The sequence below is a fragment of the Rhinoraja longicauda genome, chromosome 8, assembly GCF_053455715.1.
Source record: "Rhinoraja longicauda isolate Sanriku21f chromosome 8, sRhiLon1.1, whole genome shotgun sequence".
In the NCBI taxonomy this organism is placed as follows: Eukaryota; Metazoa; Chordata; class Chondrichthyes; order Rajiformes; family Arhynchobatidae; genus Rhinoraja; species Rhinoraja longicauda.
In genome coordinates, this window is record NC_135960.1 from 59,819,488 (window position 1) to 59,839,587 (window position 20,100).

Here is a 20,100-nt window from a genome sequence, read left to right on the forward strand (position 1 = left end):
TGGTTTTCTTTCTAAAATGCAACTTATTTATAAAAGCTGTCATCATAACCATTCCAAATGTCAAATGTTTAGCAGGGGGATACTTTGCAGATTGATTTATATTACAATATACTTCTATCAATTCCTTCATTATTGGTTCACTCGGCAGCATTTATTACATGGAAATATTTTCTCACATGGCATACATAAGGAAAAATAACAACGTACCAAGTTTATAGTTGACTAGATATGACTTTAAATGTGTTGCAATTGTTTGACTGCCATGTTCTGTCAATTGAAACTGTCTCTCAAAGGCGTTCCCTACTTCTGCTGTGTTACGTTTGTAACCTTGAGCAGTTTCTAATTTTTTCGGGTGTTGATCTTAATTTTCTTTGCAAGGTTCCCAGGATGGAAATATCAAAGACTTCAGGTTAAAGGGGCAAAGTTTAAAGGTGTGCGCCACAAGTTTTTTCCCCCCCACAGAGTGGTAGCTGTCTGGAATATATGTCAGGGGTGGTGGTGGACGTAGATATGGTGGTGGTGTTTACAAGACATTTGGATATGGATGTGCACATGGCTATGCAGGGAAAGGAGGGATGTGGATCATGTGCAAGCACATGAGTTTAACTTGGTATTATGTTTGACACATACATTATGGGATGAAGGACCTATTCCAGTTCTATATTCTGTGTTCTACCTGAAGCAAAACATTGAGCATAATAACAAAGAGCCTCATAATCAATCAACATGTATAAAAACATGCAACTCCATCATTGCACACCACCATTGCAGGCAGTGAAGAAACCCAATGGAATGTTGACCTTCATAACAAGAGGAGTTGAGTGTAGGAGCAAAGTGGTCCTTCTGCAGTTGTACAGGGCCCTAGTGAGACCGCACCTGGAGTACTTTGTGCAGTTTTGGTCTCCAAATTTGAGGAAGGATATTCTTGCTACTGAGGGCGTGCAGCGTAGGTTTACTAGGCTAATTCCCGGAATGGCGAGACTGTCGTATGTTGAAAGACTGGAGCGACTAGGCTTGTATACACTGGAATTTAGAAGGATGAGATGGGATCTTATCGAAACATATAAGATTATTAAGGGGTTAGACACGTTAGAGGCAGGAAACATGTTCCCAATGTTGGGGGAAGTTCAGAACCCGGGGCCACAGTTTAAGAATAAGGGGTAGGCCATTTAGAATGGAGATGAGGAAAAACTTTTTCAGTCAGAGAGTTGTAAATCTGTGGAATTCTCTGTCTCAGAAGGCAGTGGAGGCCAGTTCTCTGAATGCATTCAAGAGAGAGCTAGATAGAGCTTTTAAGCATAGCGGGGTATGGGGAGAAGGCAGGGACGGGGTACTGATTGAGAATGATCAGCCATGATCACATTGAATGGTGGTGCTGGCTCGAAGGGCCGAATGGCCTACTCCTGCACCTATTGTCTATTGTCACCCAAGGAAAATTTTGATTGTGGGCTTGCTTGCTGCAGAAAATGGATGTCGGGGAAACCCAAAGCATGGTAACAAAGTGACAAAACGGTACTGCCAATTGTGTAAACGTTCTATTGTTTATATGTCTACATGGGTTTTAATAAGACATTTGATAAAGTGCCTCATGGTAGGCTGATCCAGAATATTAAGATGCATGGGATGAACAGTGATTTGGTAGTTTGAATTCAGAAGTGGTTCACCCAGAAGATGGGCTACAATGGAAGGATGTTGGATGTAGGTCTATGACCGGTGGTGTTCCGCAAGGATTTGTTGTTTGTGGTAACTATATAAATGACATGTTCATAATTGTAAATGGGTTAGTTAGTAATTTTGCAGATGACAGCAAAATTGATGGAGTTGCAGACAGTAAGGAAGGATGCCAAAGGATACAGCGGGATGTAGATCACTTATTGACATCAGCGAAGAAATGGCAGATGTCGTTTAATCTGAGCACGTGGGAGGCGTTGCATTTTGGGAGGTTAAGTGTAAGGGGAATAGTATAAAGTTAATGGCAAGACCCTTGAGAGTATTAATGTACAGCAAGATCTTGGGGGTCCAAGTCCATAGTTTCCTGAATGTAGTAACACAAAGGAGGTAGCATGGTAAAGAAGGCATATTGTATTCTTGCTTTCACCGGTCAAGGCATTGAGCATAAGAAGTTGAGATGCAGCTTTACAAAACTTTGGTTACATCGTACTTGGGAGTATTCTGTGCAGTTCTGTTCGGCCCATTGCAGGGTGGATGTGGAGACTTTGGAGAGGGAGCAGAAGAGTTTCCCAGAATGCTGCCTGAATCCATTTTCTAAGGAGAAATTGGACAAACTTGGATTGCTTTCTCTGAAGTGATGGAAAAGGAGGGGAGATCTGATAGAGGGGCTAGTTTCTGGGCTTTAAAGTTCTATGTTTTATTCTGTGATTATTCACCAGTAATCTGCTTATTAATTATCTGCTTATTAATGATCTGCTTAAACATCATCCAGTTTAAAAACAAATATAAACAAATATTTGTTTTAGATGCAACCAAGACGTGGGTACTTTTTTACACTCTACATGGGCATGTCAGAAGGTAACTCCTTTTTGGAAAGACCTAATAAAAAAAATTGGAACAATTGATGAATAAGATCATACCATTGGATTCAAGGTTGTTTTTATTGGGAGATACAAAAGGAATATTACCAAAGCTCATTTTAGATAAACATCAGGAAAGATTTCTCAAAATAGCAATAGCAGTAGCAAAAAAATGTGTAGCGGTCACTTGGAAAGATCAAAATGAAATAAGATTTGAAAGATGGTATGCAGAAATGCGTAGTTGTATCCCATTAGAAAAAGCAACGTATAATCTGAGAAATGGATATGACTTCTTCTTGAAGGTGTGGAACCCATTCATTTTAAAGCTAGGATTAAGAATTGGAAATATTTAAATTCAGGATTGTTTTGATACCTTTAATAAGAATTTAATAAGAAATTACCCGGAAGTGTCTCCTTCTGGACTCCAGGTTTCTTTCTTTCTCTCTTTCTTTTTCTTTTTCTTTTTCCTTCTTTTTAACTGGGGGGTGGGGGAAAGGGGGGGGTGTGGGAGGGGAGATAATACAGAACAATACGTATATAATCGAATTTATAATGTAGTTATTATTGCTTACTATGAAATGTAACATGTATGAGTTCTGTTAAAACTTAAATAATTTTTATTTTTTTTAATAAATAAAAAATATATATATATACATATAAACACATGATTTTTTCTAGGTACAGTAAGGAGGGGGATTAACAGTCACCAGGGGTCTACATATAATAACACATCATTATTTAAATAAGTATATCTATATGAACATATAAGGGTGTATGAGTGTTTTTGTATTAATATCTGATACTTGATAAATATTGATTAGGGAATGGGGGTAGGATTAAGTAAGTTCACACTTCTTCCTACTCCTTTTCGCACATGTTAAGTAATGGATGAAATTCCTTGTATTTCTTCTGTTTTTTTGTTTATTTTGGTTTTTATTTGATGTCTTTTAACATGTTCGAAATAAAATGAAATGAAATGAAATGAATTTTTTTTTAACTTCATTTTGGGAATGCCCAGGACTGGGCAGCTTCAGGGTGATTCACATATTTTCCACATTTTGATACTGCTTTGGCAGTATGACAACTTATTTCATTTGTGGTGTACCAAGATATACTCAACAATTAACCAATAGTCTGCTGTGACCCACCAGGCCAGGAAAGTTTCAAATCACTGCGCACAGAGAGCTTTGTGTCCCCAAAACCCTTAACTTCTCATCATACCATTACTATCCCAAACTGCAGGCATTTCTTTGCACCCAGTGTACATGTCAATCAACTAATCTGAATCTGACCCATTGCACCAGTGTTGGGGATGCACATGTACATGCTTGGAAACAGAGCCATGAAAGATCATGTAACTAGTTTACTACTAAACAATGTCGGTGACTAACAATGCGCTAAAATGGGCGTGATCCGTTCTGCATCTTAAGTTCATCCCTGGTGCTATCCCTCATGGACACACCAAGCCAAACTAATTCTCAGCTTTGATGAAGAGGCTATCCCATAAAGCAGAATGGTTGAAAATGATGACCATAACCCAGGGCCCTGCCTGGGTTGCGCCTTGATCGTTTATTAACATTGTATATTAGTCAAATACTTATTCGACTGTTTCTAAATGTCACTGGTGATATTATATTATAATTGAATTATGTTTTAAAACAATCTATCGGTGAGTGGAGTTCAGTGTGGATGTATTGGGACCTAACATCCCAATCCTGACAATGTGGCATTGCTTGGTATAAATGTCAACAAATCACTGCGATGAACTGCATCCAACCAGTAGTTTCCCACATAACCCCTGGCAAGCCATCAGCACAGTTTAATTCAATATGTATTTGGCAATGCTTCAATCTTCTTACAGTTGTAAATATTATTGAATTACAGGGTGGCATTCATGCAATTGATGCACCATTCCAATTTGTGGAGTGCATTGGAGGATGCACAAGACACAAGGAGAGTATTGTACAAAATTAATGATGACTGGAGCGATGATCTGTCAGTATTAAGGACTAGCATCGTAATCTGGGAATACGATGAAGATGACTGCAATCTGATGATAGTTAAATTGGACCGCCAAAGTAATGGGGCTTCCAAGAATTTAATTGTGGAGATTTAGATGCAGTGCCAAAACAACGTAGACCTGAGAAAATAAAACTGTACAGCAACTGGAAAAGCACATTCCAGGCATTCATCACCCTCAAAGAAAATAGTTTCCCATACATCTCCTTTAAATTCTGATCTTTTTACCTTAAACCGATGCCCTCTACTATTTGACATTTGACATTTCCATCCTGAGAAATAGATTCTGACTGTTTACCCTATAGGGCCTGTCCCACTTAAGCGATTTTATGGAGACTGCCGGCGACTAGGCTGTCGCCGACAGTTCGCCGGGTGTCACGGGCATGATCGTGAGGAGTCTTCCAAATATCATAGTGGATCTCGTCGCCCACACACTTTTCACAAAAATCCACGTAACCACTTTTTTTTTTTAATACAGCTATTAGTAAACTGGAAGTAAATCCAGTTTATGCCTTGGTACAGTGAAGCTTGGTTTTTAAATAACCCACACAAGGTGTTATAGTTCAAAACTCTCAAGTACTTACCGACTTGTCAGTGATTTCAGCGAAAATCAGGACGCCGGAGAAGCATTGACAGCGTGGGGAATTTACGCGATGTTTCAGAAGACGCTGTAATCTCGACCTGACTCTGCATTGTCGTGGTCATTGTCGTCGGGTAAAATAAAATTTTGACGATCTGCTACGACTTTGACAGTCGCCAAAAAAATCGGCTAAGTGGGACAGGCCCTTATCTATGCCTCTCAATTTCATACATGTCTATTAGGTCTCACTGCAATCTCCAGCATTCCAGAGAAATCAACCAAAGTCTGTCCAACCTCTTCCCTTGTCTAATACCCTCTAATCTGTTCGATGACGTTGAGCTTGGCGGTGGTTAGACTTTCAACGTTGAGCTGCAGTAACGCTAAACCTAGACAGTTGGCGGCATTTGATGGTGCCGCCTGGCCTGGGGAGGCATGGTGTTTTGCGGTCTGCAGACGTGGCAAAGACATTAGTTTTGCTTTAAGGGCTTATGAGCCTGTAAGCTACTCGTGGGGGAGGTCGCGTAGAGGCTGTCTTTGTCTTCGACACCACGATATGTGCACCTCAAGTCACGGCGCTCCTTTGCCATGCAAGCCCACGAGCTGCTCTGTACAACACACTTCCAAGGCCACCTGGGCCAAGACGAGATGGAGAGACCAGTGGAAGTCAGCGGAACCATCTAGGCTACACCGCTACATCGGTGAACCCATGGACGTCCCTGGCCAGGACCTGCCCCGAAAGCAGTGGATAACCCTCAATCGCTTGAGGACGGGCGTCGGATGCTATGGAGTAGCGATGAAGAGGTGGGGTCTCGTGGACAGTGCCTTCTGCGAGTGTGGGGACCCAACACAGACAGTGGAGCACATTAGTCACCAGTTGCCCCAAATACCGGCCACCGAACGGTGAACGAGGTCTGATTGACCTGGACGATGACACGTTGGCCTGGCTCGCTTCAACAGAGCTGCAGGTCTAAAAGACATACGTCAGAAGAAGAAGATACCCTCTCATGCAATACTCTCTACTCTTCATTCTGGTAAACCTCCGATGCACCCTTTCAAAAACCTTCGCATCCTCCCTGTAATGTGATGACCAGAACGGCAAGCAATACTCCAAATGTGGTCTAACCAAAGTCCTACAAAGCTGCATCATGACCTCTTGACTCTTGTACGCTGTGGCCTGACCAATGAAGGTAAGCATATGATGTGCCTTTTTTACCACTCTATCTACATGTGTTGACAGTTTCAGGGAGTTATGGACTTGGATCCCAAGATCCCTCTGTATATCAGCGCTGTTAAGGGTCATGCCATTATATTTTCCAATCTCCCAAAATGCAACATCTCATACTTTCTCAGATTAAACTTCATCTGCCATTTCCCTGCCCATTTTTATAGCTGTTGTATATTCCGCTGTAAAGCGTACTTTGAAAGCGTTCCTCACAGTCTGTGACCCCAACAATCTTGTTGTCATCTGCATTTTTTTTTCTAAAGTTCTATGGGGGACTTTATCAAATGCCTTACTAAAATCCATGCAGTAAACACCCTACCCTCATCAATTATCGTGATCACCTCCTCAAAAAAAATCTGATCAAGTTAGTAAGGCATGACCTGTCGTGTACAAAGCCATGCTGACTGTCCCTAATTAATCCATTCACTTCCAAAGGGGAGGAAGACATATCCTTCAGAATCTTCTCCATTAACATCCCTACTACTGACATGAGGCTCACCAGTCGATAATTCCCTGGATTCACCCTACATCCCTCCTTCAAAAAAGGAACAACATTACCACTCTCCAATCTCTAGACAGTTTAAGAATAAGGGGTAGGCCATTTAGAACGGAGATGAGGAAGAACTTTTTCAGTCAGAGAGTGGTGAAGGTGTGGAATTCTCTGCCTCAGAAGGCAGTGGAGGCCAGTTCGTTGGATGCTTTCAAGAGAGAGCTGGATAGAGCTCTTAAGGATAGCGGAGTGAGGGGGTATGAGGAGAAGGCAGGAACGGGGTACTGATTGAGAGTGATCAGCCATGATCGCATTGAATGGCGGTGCTGGCTCGATGGGCTGAATGGCCTACTCCTGCACCTATTGTCTATTGTCTATTGTTTATTGACTTTCTTGATTAGTACGGTTTGCAGAGGTTAAGGGGAGAAGGCAGGAAAATGGGGTTAGGAGGGAAAGATAGAACAGTCATGATTGAATGGCGAAGTAGACTTGATGGGCCGAATGGCCTAATTCTACTCCTTTCACTTATGAACTTTTGATGACTTTAGAGATACAATGTAGAAACAGGCTCTTCTGCCTACCTTGGGATGACCAGTGATCATTCCATACACTTACTTGCTCTATTCTACTCCCTTTTAAGAAAATTTAGGGACAATTTTACAATTTATTGAAACCAATTAACCTACAAACTTGCACGTCTTTGGGATGTGAGAGGAAACTGGAGCACCCGGAGAAACCCCACGTGGTCCGTACAACCTCCATACGGACAGCACACGTAGTCAGGATCGAAGCTGGGTCTCTGGTGCTGTAAGGCAGCAACTTAACCGCTGTGCCAGTGTGCTTCCTGTTGGAAACTTGCCAGTGGCTAGCAAAATCATAACATCACAAATGAGGGGAAATAGGTTGAGATTTGTGGAGTGGGGAGGGCCCAGGGCACTGAAAGAAAGGGCAAATAAACCCTGCCAGAAATTGGAGAGAGATCCTAATACTTGCGGTGGGAGGAGGGCATGATTTGCCACGGTTATGAGAGAGAGAATTGAATACACGAGGAGTACATGTGTCTTCACCATGTTCATTGCTGTGTTTACAACTTGACCAATATCTCCCCCCCCTCCCCTCCCCCCTCCCCCCTCCTCCTCCCCCCCCCCCACTCCCCCCTCCTCCTCCCCCCCCCCCCCCCCCCCCCCCCACTCCCTCCCATCAGAATGCAGCTTTTTTCTGGACAATTAGGCATAGCCTTTCCTGTCTTACAAATTCTTGGCCTGAACTGGAACTGCTTAAGGTTGACCCACAGCTGGGACCTGAGTAACAGTAAAGTTTTGTGCTGGAGTTTGTCTTGTTTGTAACAACTTAAACATCGTTTCCAGGCAGGTGGTGTAGGCACGGTATCTATCATTCCCCCAATAAAATTGAGGTTTCATTGGCAACTGTAGTATTTCAGAAAAATGCTGGTCGGCCTTAGACCTTGTATTTTATACTTACAACAAACAAGAGAAGGGCATTCAATAGATTATCCCCACGACAGCTCCCAAGTGAGCAGTCCTATTCTTAATTAGCTGGATCCCTGTGACCTGCTCTCATTAATCCTCACCAAGGGGTAATTAACAGTAATCAACCATCTAATACACCACTGGGATGTGGGGGATAAACAGAACATCCTGAGGAAAACAATGTAATTATGGAGAGGACATCAAAATTATGCATAGACAATAACTATCCCCTTCCACCGATATCCCTTCCTCTGTCTACACATTTAATGCCTCTTCTTTCACTTTCTCCTGATCTCACAGCCTTTTGTTTTTTATCTCTGGCCTTTGTGCAACCATCTGCAAATCAAACTCCCCTTCTCCTGTAACTATCTACCAATTACTAGGCTTTTATGATCTTTCTCCGAAGAGCCTCAGTGATGACTGCATCAGGCTTCATTGTGTGTCTCAGTACTGGACAGTTGAATGTAGGAGTCCAGAATGCTGGCGGGGAGAATGCCTTGGACTAGAGTGCTAGGTAATCGAATGGTTCTCTATCACCACTTGGTGTTTGTCTCAATGGGTGTCCCCCAGAGCAGACACTGAGGACCCTGCCCTGTGCTACACATCTGTTCAGGCAGATGCATCATGTAGATAACGGCCTCCTCCTCAGGTTCGAAGGATCCGATGGAGGGCCGTGCTCTGCAGCCAAGCATATTAAAATAATTTTCTTCCTCTGGGTCACCACATATGCAGCCCACACATCCTGCCACCATCCTCCGTTGTGCTGGCTGTCCCCAACCCCAGCCAGCAGAGCTGCAATGTGTACCCAAGGAGGGAGCTCTGTATCTGTTTAATTAGAACCCAAGAAATGAAGTGTCTTGGTACCTTTATCTGACTTTGTAGTTAGACATTCTTCAATCTTGTGTGTTGGAAGGAACTACAGATGCTGGCTTAAACTGAACATAGACACAAAATGTTGGTGTAATTCAGCAGGTCAGGCAGCATCTCCGGCGAAAAGGAATTGGTGATGTTTCAGGTCAAGAACCATCTTCAGACCTCCTTTAACCTTAGTGGTTTCAGAATAGCTGAGAAAAGGCTTCATGATTTCATGTACAGAGTGGTTTGAAGCAACTCTCAGTCTGGATAGGTCAGCCCAGGTTCCTGTGGTTTAGACTGATGGCAGCAAAAGCACTGATAAAGCAGAAATAGTAGAATCATGAATATTGTCATCATTGTAGCATATTTAATAATATAAGAAAGAGAACAGGAGTCAGCCACTTAGTTCCTTTTTTCCTGCTAATCATCTTTTGGTCAGTATCATTTTCTGCACCAAACCCATGGAGCTTAATTTCTTCTAAATATCAAAGACCTATTGACTTCTTCTGCACCCAGCAACTGAATATGAAGAGCCCTTTTGGGTTACAAAAAAACAATTCCAAATGTGCCTTCTCTTTCGGTGCAAAACAAGTCTTCTGAACTTTGTTTTAAATGGCTGACTTCTTATTTTGAGATTGCAACACCTAGTTCTGGACACCCTAACAGTGGTAATATAATCCTTGCATTTATATTGTTGAATCCTCTTTAAATATTTCTTTGAGATTTCCCCTCATTCTTCTCAACTCAAATTATTGACACACTGTTCTTATTCCCTACTCATAGGACACATCTGTAACCACAGGAAGCAACCTGGTGTACATTTGCTGCACTCCCACAATTACAAGATGTCCTTAGATCGGGAAATAACACATACACACACACACACACACACACACACACACACACACACACACACACACACACACACACACACACACACACACACACACACACACACACACACACACACACACACACACACACTACACACACACTACACACACACACTACACACACACACTACACACACACACACACACACACACACACACACACACACACCCTACCTACCTACCTGCATATTTGGATCAAGATGTTTCCAGTCTTGTACTCAAATCTTGCAAAAAGATCAACATGCCATTCTATTTCCCACTTGCTGAAGCTTCAAATTAACTTTCAGTATTTGATGTCCAAGACCACCCAGGTCCTCTGAACGCCAGCATGTTTCAGTCACTTGCCAATTGGGGGAATGCATGCTTTCCATTTTCTCCACCAAAGAGGATGGCCTCACTTCCCCCCATTATATTCCATCTGCCATGTCATTTAGTGTTTCTGTGCATGTCTCAAACCTATTTGTATCCTCCTGAATGCCCATGTTGCCGAATAGCTTTGTATTCCCAATAAACCTGGACATATTACACCTGATCTGCAATGCAAATCATTAATATAGATTGTAAATACCCATCATTGATCTCTGTGGCAATGTGCACTTCACAGCCTTTTCAATCTGAATATGAATGGTTTATTCCTATTGTTTTCTGCCCATTATGCTCAAGAATCCTTGGAATTTTCCTTTGATATAATCTGTGCAGCATGGATGTAAAGCTTGGAGCATTACTCTTTGATCTTAGGAAAGTTATGTAGGTGCAGGTCCATATTGATAAATTGTTGTTGAATCATAGGGATGTGGTGAATTTGCGTAATGACTTGTGTTGTATTTGATGGCATTGGTTATTGAAGAATGTTTCAACGGGCTGAATCATTCATGGCAGATCTTAAAACATTTTGTGATATTATCTTTGCATTCTCTGGCATTAAATCTTTCCATTAACTGCCTGAAGAATCTCCTCCTTTTACCTTTGATCGCATGTATCCATGTCCTTGTGGCATCCTTCACTTAAAAATTGCATACAATTGTCAAAAACCACTGTGCACTGCCATGCTTAACAATTTCCATTGCAGATCATCTGCCAGCCATAAAAAACACGGCTCTATTAAATAATTCAGGCTAACTTTAGATAATGCTAGCCATTGACGATACCGGCTCTCCCACTGAGTTACACAACCTTTGTGCAGCACAGTTAATGTGGACTGCTCATGTAAATACTAAGGTTGGCAAAGGAGCATTCCAAGGGCACGGTTTATTGAGCATAATGATTCTGCAGCCATGGGGGTTATTCGATTATTTGGTCTGCTTGCATAAGTTACGGCACTAAATTGGGTGTCCTGGTTTGCTCAAATGCAAACAAAGCTGGCTAACTGTGTGGGGAATGTCATGTGTTATGTCTTTATTGCTGACTTCAAAATTCAGTCTGTTGTCTATAGCGGCAGCTAATTATCCGTTTATCTGTTTATTTCCATCAACTAGGACGAATCAAATATCAAAGAACCGATCAGATCACATTAGTTTATTGTCATAGATACCAGGGTGCAATGAAATTCTTTATTTTCATGAAGCTCATAGAGTAAACAGTATATGAAAATGATAGATGCAATAAATGCAGCTACGGATACAGAACAGCAGAATGGTGCAAAGATAGTATTGCAATCTGAAGCAGGGCACGAAAAATACTAAATTCCCATAACAGAATGGGATGGAGTTATGAGTATGTAACAGCACCTCTACAAAGGAAATGTGAAACCTGATTGGTGTAGGAGTTTGAGGGCCATGAAGAAATGTTGTTCTAAAGTTGGCACGTCTGGGCTTTCAAGCTCCTGTATCTTCTCCCAGAAGATGGAAGTGGGAAAAGGGGATGGCCAGAGTGGCAGGCAGCCTTACCGATACTGCCTGATGCAATGCACCATGAAGATGGGCTAGGTGGGAGGAACTGACAAGCCTGTGATGGCCAGAGCTGTATTCACCACCCTCTTCAGGCAGGGTCAGGCAGTCAAGAGCAGAGTACAGTCACTCCCCGACTTGCATAAGGGTTGCGTTCCATGAACCGTCGAGTGTCAGTTTTTACGCATGCCGGAATCGCCAACTCTGTGTCTGTTTCCGTACCCTGCCCAAAATAACTCGGTGAGAGTATTGGCTCAAACCTCGTGTCAATGCTGTTGCACTATTGCTCGTTATCTCAGTAGCGTTCAGCTGTAACTGAGGAGCAGCTAATGATTCCAAACCTCACCACAGCATCCGTGGAGGAAATGTACATCCATGTCCTCCAGAGATGCTGCTTGACGTGTTGAGTTACTCCAGCACTTTGTGTTTCGCTCAAGTTACTTGTAAACTCGAGTTCCATTTTACTGTGGCACTTTCTGCAGTGTGCGGTCTCTGGGTAAGTGCCGTCACTATTTCCAGCTTCTTTCCGATCGTGCAGTGTGGAAATTACAATCCACCTTGGTTGCACTTGGGACTGAGTACAGAATTGTTTATGTCAGTGTGAGTTTACATAAGTCGGGTAATGTCTGTAGTTACCATATCAGTCCAAGATGCATCTCATTAGAATACTTTCCATGACACATCTATTAAAGTTCTAGAGAATCCTTATGGACATGCCAATTCTTCCAAGATGCCAAATAAACTCAATTCCATGATGCTGTTTCTATAGCACCGTAGCAGTGTGAAGAGATCAGGTGAGGTTGTTGAACATGCCAACGTACATTACGTCGTTGACCATTTCTACAGCAGCTCTGTTGATAAGGACTTGTTTGCCCCCCTCCCTCCCTTTCCCCAGTTAAGTCAACATGCAACGTTTCTTCTTGCTGACAAGGACTTCATTGCAATTCTGACACCATGACACAAAACTATTATATAATGTCAGAAAGGTGTTAAGCCTTGACGCTTTTTAATTGTATTGGCAAATTGCCTCTATTAAAATCATTTATCTTTTATAAATGGATGCAATCATTCTTATGCTTAATTTTGTCCTTGAACATTTTTGTCCCTCCTTGCTGAACAAGTAGTAAATGCTCCACTGGCAAAAAAAGTTTTGAATAAATTTGAATTACCTTGGATTGTCTTGTATTGTCAATTGGCAAGGTAAGGAAATTGGTGATGAGGAAAGAAAATGATTGCAAAGTTGAACAATTTGTAGCAGCCATTTTTTTGTGTGCCATTACACAATTATTAGGTGGTCATCTATAAGTTGCAAAATTTAATTATATTTTTGAAATTTCATCCTGGTCACAGTTCATTTTTTGTATTATGTACCTACAAAGACCACCAGAAAGAAACGGATAAATTCCTACATTAAAGATTATATATTAATTAAGCTTAATGAAGTGAGTCTTGTGCCCATGAAATGAAAACAAAAATGAAGCATTTTAGTGAGACAAGCAGAGCAAAGCACCTTTGGTAGAAATGCAAATACCAGTGGAATACTAAAGCATACAGATAGGAAAGTTTCAGAATACGGGCCTGAAATGCATTGAGTTAAATTCACCTGAGCACAGAAAAGACAATGCAGTTGTTTACAATACAATATAATACGATAGCAATTTATTTAGCCCAGGAGGGAAATTGATCTAATAGTAATAAAAACAGACAATCCATGAAACATTAAATTAAAGTGACGAGTGGAAAGGATTGGGGATGTGCAAATATTGGGGGGGGGGGGGGGGGGGGGGAGGTGGTGGAGGAGAGAGGATTCAGTCTCAGTCTAACCCAGGACAGAATGGGGGAGGAATTGTACAGTTTAATGGCCACAGGGAAGAAGCCACTCCTGTGGTGTTCTGTACTGCATCTTGATGGAACCAGTCTGTTACTGAAGGTGCTCCTCAGATTGACCAGTTTGTCATGAACGGGGTGAGCTCTATTATGCAGGTTGGGGAGCATCCTCCCCTCCAAGACCACATCCCATGGATCCAACTCCACCCCCAGGAAGGAGCCAGCCTTCCTGATGAGTTTGTTGATCCTATTGGCATCTGCAACCTTCGCCCCAGCACGGCAGTGAAGAAGATGGCACTGGCTACCACTGATTGGTAGAACATTTGCAGCATCTTACCGCAGATGTTGAAGGAGCGGAGCCTTCTCAAAAAGTACAGCCGGCTTTGTCCCGTCTTGTACAGAGTTTAGAATACCCATGAGCAGTGATAATGCCAGTGTGGCATTTCAAAGATTGCTGATCAATGAACCATACTGCAGAATACATGTGTGGATATTTGGTTAAGAATAGTTTTGATGTATTTTGATGCATTTTGAGCAGTCAGTTTCACACATGAAAGATATCCTTCCATGGAAGTCAATGTCATATCTTCCATGTTTCATTTAATTGGTCAATGTGTTCACAATTTTTTATTACTTCACTACCATCTATTAAGAAGTGATCTGTTGAGGCATGAAAAGTGTGTACTGCAGTTAATAATTTTGAAGTGATATTCAGGGGTAACTCTGAGTTATTTTTCAATCAGGACAGAAATAAGTTAGGGAAAAGAAAAGCTTGTGGCATAATTAATGGCACTTTAAGTAAATAGTTAAATGTTTTGGATTCAGTTCAATCCATGGCAATGGTCTGGTTGCAATTGACATTTACCAAAGTGATGTTATGCATGACTTGGTGCCTTTAGTCACCATTGCTGTGTCTTATGCCGGAACGTTGTGTCAAGTGGCTCCGTGTGTGTGCGTGCATGCTTGTATGTACTACTCTAATCGAGGGTAAGTTGCAATGGAACTAGTGTGTTGGCTAATATTGCTTTTGAGGCATGTAAACAATTTAATACCTTAACTGTGGCATATTAATGTTCAGGATATTGCAGGATATATTTGTGATTATTTGTCAGAGTCTATAGGTTATGCTACTTGTGATTATTTGTCAGAGTCTCTTGCAAAAATCTTGCAATAGCACCTGGCTCCAGCATTCCCTCAGCGAGTTCCATATTTCAACCATGCTGTGGGTAAAAATATTGTCCTCAAATCCTCTCTAGATTTCCTACCACTTAGAGTATCTTAAAACTTTCCCTCTGATCATAAACATGTATGCTGAAGGCAAAAGCTTCTCACTAACCACCCTATCTGTGCCTCGTATAATTTAGTTTGCTCTTTCTGGTCACCTTTGGCCATCTCCTTTCAAAAGAAAGCAAAGTATGTCCACCCAGCCTCTTCTATGCAGGCAATATCTGGAGAATCTCTGTGTCCTCGGCAATAGCACCCTTGCTGGAGTGTGGTAGCCAGAACTGTATGCTGTTCTCCAGTGGTGGCCTAAAGAATGTTTTATATAATTCTAAATGACTAATACATTTTGACCTGTAGGTACTGAGCTGAACTGTGCTAGTTGCAGCCCGTGGTGCTGGAGTGAACCATGGACTTTCAGGTATTCCTCTGTTAATAATGCCTGAACATTGTGCAGCCCTGTTGTTAATGTGGAAAATGTTGAGTGAAACATTTTGACACGCCTGTTCTTGTGCCTTGTAGGTAGAGTAGCAGCAGAGTCCTATTTTGCTGGGAGCACCATAATGTACCATTATGCTAATCCATCTTCTAATTGAATGCCATGTCAACCTAGGATGAGATCAGATCCACTCATTTTGCCTGGAAGTTAGAAGGATAGGTAAATTGATTACTTTTGTGAATTTATTTTTTGTTAATTATTTTCATTTTGAAACTTTAAATATCTCTGAATATTTGACAGGAGACAAAGCTTTGCCCCCAGCTTTGCCTCCTGTAAAAGGTTTTTGGTTTTGCTGGGGCAGGACCACACCACCTGAGGTCCACCTGAGCACTGCTGTGACCTTGCTGGAAGTCTCCTGAAATGGATGGTCAGCATGATTGTTACTTCACATTCACATTAGGAAAGTGCAGATGTGTAGGACTGCACTTGGAATCTAGGTAGATGATCAGGCTGATCCATCTTGATTAGGTTATTTAAGAATGATGTAGATGTAAATAACATTTCCAAGGAGGAATGAATGTGTGATGGAGAAGGTTGTAGACCTTTGGGCCTTGGCTGTTAAAGTGGCTGTGATTATCATAAGAGGCCAAATTTCAAGAAGAAATTATTTGCGGGATGGTCAAAAGTTCCAAGATGAAGAGGGGGCAAGGCAATTGAAAGTTTTGAAAACGACCACAACAATTTCAAAATTGATGTACTCAACACAGTCAACAACAACAATACTTTTATTACAGACTCAGGGTTCAGATAAAAGACAAGACATTACATAGAATAAATTAAATACAAAAGCACAATAAATTACATACAAGCACAATACATGGTTTAAAACCAAGAATAAAAAAAATCAGTGTCCTACAACGAGACTACAATACCAATGTCTCCACAGCTGGGATTGGTAGCATGTAATGCTAAATCTTATGTTTGATAAGGCCAAGATGATTTCATTTTCAGAGTCATTAATCCGGCAAATACATTTATACTTAAGATTTCTTAGGACAGTTTGTAAAGTATTGACTCCTGCATTTCTTGCTTTTCTGTAGTTTGACCCCAAGTCAAATATCCTCATCATCTGTCATTTGTTCTGTAATAAAATGTCCAAGATATTTTACCTTATTACAGACAATAAGATTATTATCAGACAATTAAAAATCAGGAAATTTTAGACATTTATCCTCTTTGGTTCGACAGATCATAACTGCACTCTTACCGGCATTATATGTGATATCATGTTCCAAACCATATACAGAACAGATAGTAAGGAGCTGCTGGAGACTAGCGCTAGATGGACTAAGGACCACAAGGTCATCTGCATACATAATATGGTTCACTGGAATATTACCAATCATGCACCCAGTATTACAGGCTTTCAATTGCTTGGACAGATCATCAATAAAGAGATTGAAAAGAACTGGGTGACAAGATTCCCCCTTGTCTGACACCATTGCTAACCGCAAATGGGCCTGAGACCATATTGCCCCATTTTACTTGCATAGTCTGGTGGGCATACCAGTAAGCCAGAATTCTCACAATGTATTTGGGCACCCCCCCTTTGACTCAATTTAACAAACAACTTTCTATGATTAACACAATCAAAGCCTTGGGAAGCATCATTAAGGCACATAAGGACTGATGAATTTTTACCTCTATTTGTTTACAATTTTCTTTAAGGCATAAATGCACAAGTCAGTGCCATGTTTAACTTTAAAACCAAACTGGTTATCTGTGGAGTTAACAAACTCATTCAATCTATTCAGCAGAATTCGTTCTAGGACTTTTGATAGTATACTTGCTAAAGCTATGGGCCTGTAACTATCTAGGCTGCCCACTTTACCAGCTTTGTCCTTAATGACTGGCACGAACAGAACAGGCAACACTGAGTCTGGTAACAAGCCATGAATCATGAAGCGAGTAAAACAAATAGCAAGGAGAGGAGCTATCCTCATACTGGCATATTTAAGATGTTCAGCAGAAATATGATCTAAACCACTTGCTTTGTTGTCAGACAGCTTGTTTATAGCTTGATACACCTCATGTGACATAATCACCATTGAATCATTACTCTCAATATTGTCCACCCTATACAAATCATTTTGGACACAGTTGAATAAAGTACTATAGTGCTGTCGCCATAACTCCGCAATGTTGTCTGTTCCGGAGATTCCATCTACAGTGCATGGTAGAGATGGTTTGCAGTTGTTAAAAACTCTCACTTCTTTCCAAAAATCAGTAGCATTGTTACTTAGCAGCTTCTTAGCCATGGAATCAGCCCTCATGGCTTGCTCATTTTTACAGGTGACTCGAACAGCATACTTATATCTTGTATTAGTGAGCTTCTTGTACTCAAGCACAAGCACAATTAAGTAGCTCATCCTCCAGATCCTCCAGTCAATCCAGATCAACAAGTACAAGTATGATTGGTGAATAGTTAACATCGTTACCCAAGTAGATTGTGAAGCCAAGAATTCTCACAACATTTAAGTATCTGGACGATCACTTGAATGACCAAGATATTAGAAGGCTGTGGACCAGGTGCCAGTAAATGAGATAAGTATACATGGTTACATGATGATCAGTAAGGCCACATTGTGCTAATGGACCTGTTTCTATACTATATAGTTCTCATCCTCACTGTGATACAGAGCTTTGGATAGCTTTAACTTGCAGCAGGTAGGATCAACCAGGAATGGTTGTAGAAGGTAACTAGATGGTAGTTTCAACAGTAAATGAGTTGACAGAGGCACAAATTGGCAGTGTTACACAAAAAGAAATTGGTCATTTTGGTGATAAGCAGAACTCTTCAGGGTTCATCTCAGAATCAAATCCAACCTAAGTGTTTGCACAGTCTGATTGAGGCACAAATGGTTGCCAGAGCGTATAGTTTGTGGCAAGGAATAAATACAATATTCCTGAACATTTCAGTCTTCCAAAGTGTGTGTTGGAGGAAATGTCTCTCATTCAACACTGGATGAATTTGTGAGAATGGAGAGTCATTGAGCTGTGATGGTGAAATAGATCTACTGACATCAATGGGCAGTGTACAGATGAGAAATAGGAGTGAACATGAATTGCGAAAAGTTACAGTGCAGGTTTGTTAAGGTAATTTACTGTTTAAGAATGAGTAGATGAGATTGCAGGAAGTCAGATTGGTCTCTTGCCAGATTAATGTTGATTGATAGGTGTTTGGAGAAGATAGTGTGATAAATTCATTCCAAAACTAGGTCAAGAAGAATGAAAAATGATAAATTTGATTTATCATGATACGTAGATTTTTTCCTTTGTGGCTCTGTGTCAGAGCTGTTGCAAAGCCAGAAAGAACATGATTAATTTGATTCAAATATGGAATTCTGCAGACAATGAGGAGACTTTGAGAGGTTTCACACCTCCTATTGTAGGACTCTGAATAAAGTTTTTTTTCTTCTCCGAGCTTGAAAGAAGTGAGGTTTCAATAGCTTTAAGAATTGTGTTAATAGCATATTTGAATGAGAAGTTTGAAGAAAAAGAAACTTAACAATATTAGTAAGGATGGGAACCAGGAGAAGTTATTGGGATGCTAATGGTCTTTGCAGGATGTATTGTAATGGCAAAGGAGTTGGAGGAGCCAGAGGGATTGTTTCCAAGACGAGCTCCCAGAAGGTATAACAAGAGAACAAAGAGAATTTTGGAGTCAGGAAATTAACTCTGTGGTTAATAAGATCTTGGCTTCCAAGCAAATACTTTTGCTTTGGAAGAAAAAATAATGGCAAAATTAAATGCTCAAAATTAGTTAGTGTATTGAAATGAGTTATAATGATGTACTCTGCCTCATTATAGCCTTGCATTAGATCTTTTAGCAATTCCAATGAACTTCACCCAGAGCAGATGAATTTCAACTTCCCTTCGATGTTCAAGCACTTACCTTGTTAATTTTCAGAAAATAGTTATTTTATGCTAATAACTTTTCATATATTTTTATTTCCTTATAGTGCAGAACCATTCACCTATAAAAGTTTAATTCTGCAATATAACACGACTCAAAACTGTTGTTAGAAGCTAGCAAAATATCAATTATTCCACAGTAACCTTAATTCACATTTTAACTACAATTTTAAGTAATTCAAATCTCTCCATTGCAAAGTTATGTCAATTAATGTTGTGGTTTGTACCTTTTGAGATGTATTACTGATAGCCCAGCAGTTTAAGAACCTTTTATACAAATGATATCTGAAAAGACGGATTTGAAGAGAGGTTGCTGTAAGAAAATATCCCTGAGCTTTAATTCAGATCTGTAGATATCATACATGAAGACTTACAGCAAACTATTTTTGCTCACCACTTGATGTTGAAAATTACTGAATTAACACTGGTGTATGATTAAATTACTGGATTGTTCTGGGGGTGAAAAATGATTGCATAATAATTTGTTTCATCTGTTATTTTCAGAAAAAAGCTACTCAGCATCACTGGTATTTCTACTGAACATTTACCAACATGAACCGGGCTTTTAGTAGAAAAAAAGGTAAGTGGATGTCTTCTAGTATCATCAACTTGACAGCAAAGATAATATATTTGTTTTTGGATATTACATTAATTTCTGTGAATTCCAATCCA

The 20,100-nt window shown here is 40.7% G+C and overlaps 1 protein-coding gene across 14 annotated transcripts in view; it reads left to right on the top strand.

Annotated features, from left to right (window-relative positions):
• gulp1b (GULP PTB domain containing engulfment adaptor 1b) overlaps positions 1 to 20,100 on the top strand; it is a 303,142-nt gene that overhangs the window by 155,495 nt on the left and 127,547 nt on the right. For all 14 annotated transcript variants that reach the window (XM_078404086.1, XM_078404078.1, XM_078404091.1 and 11 more), the window contains one exon: positions 19,933 to 20,008. In XM_078404086.1, coding sequence (XP_078260212.1) covers positions 19,981 to 20,008 — 28 coding nt within the window. In that variant the 5' untranslated portion in view covers positions 19,933 to 19,980. The remainder of the gene's footprint in view (positions 1 to 19,932; positions 20,009 to 20,100) is intronic.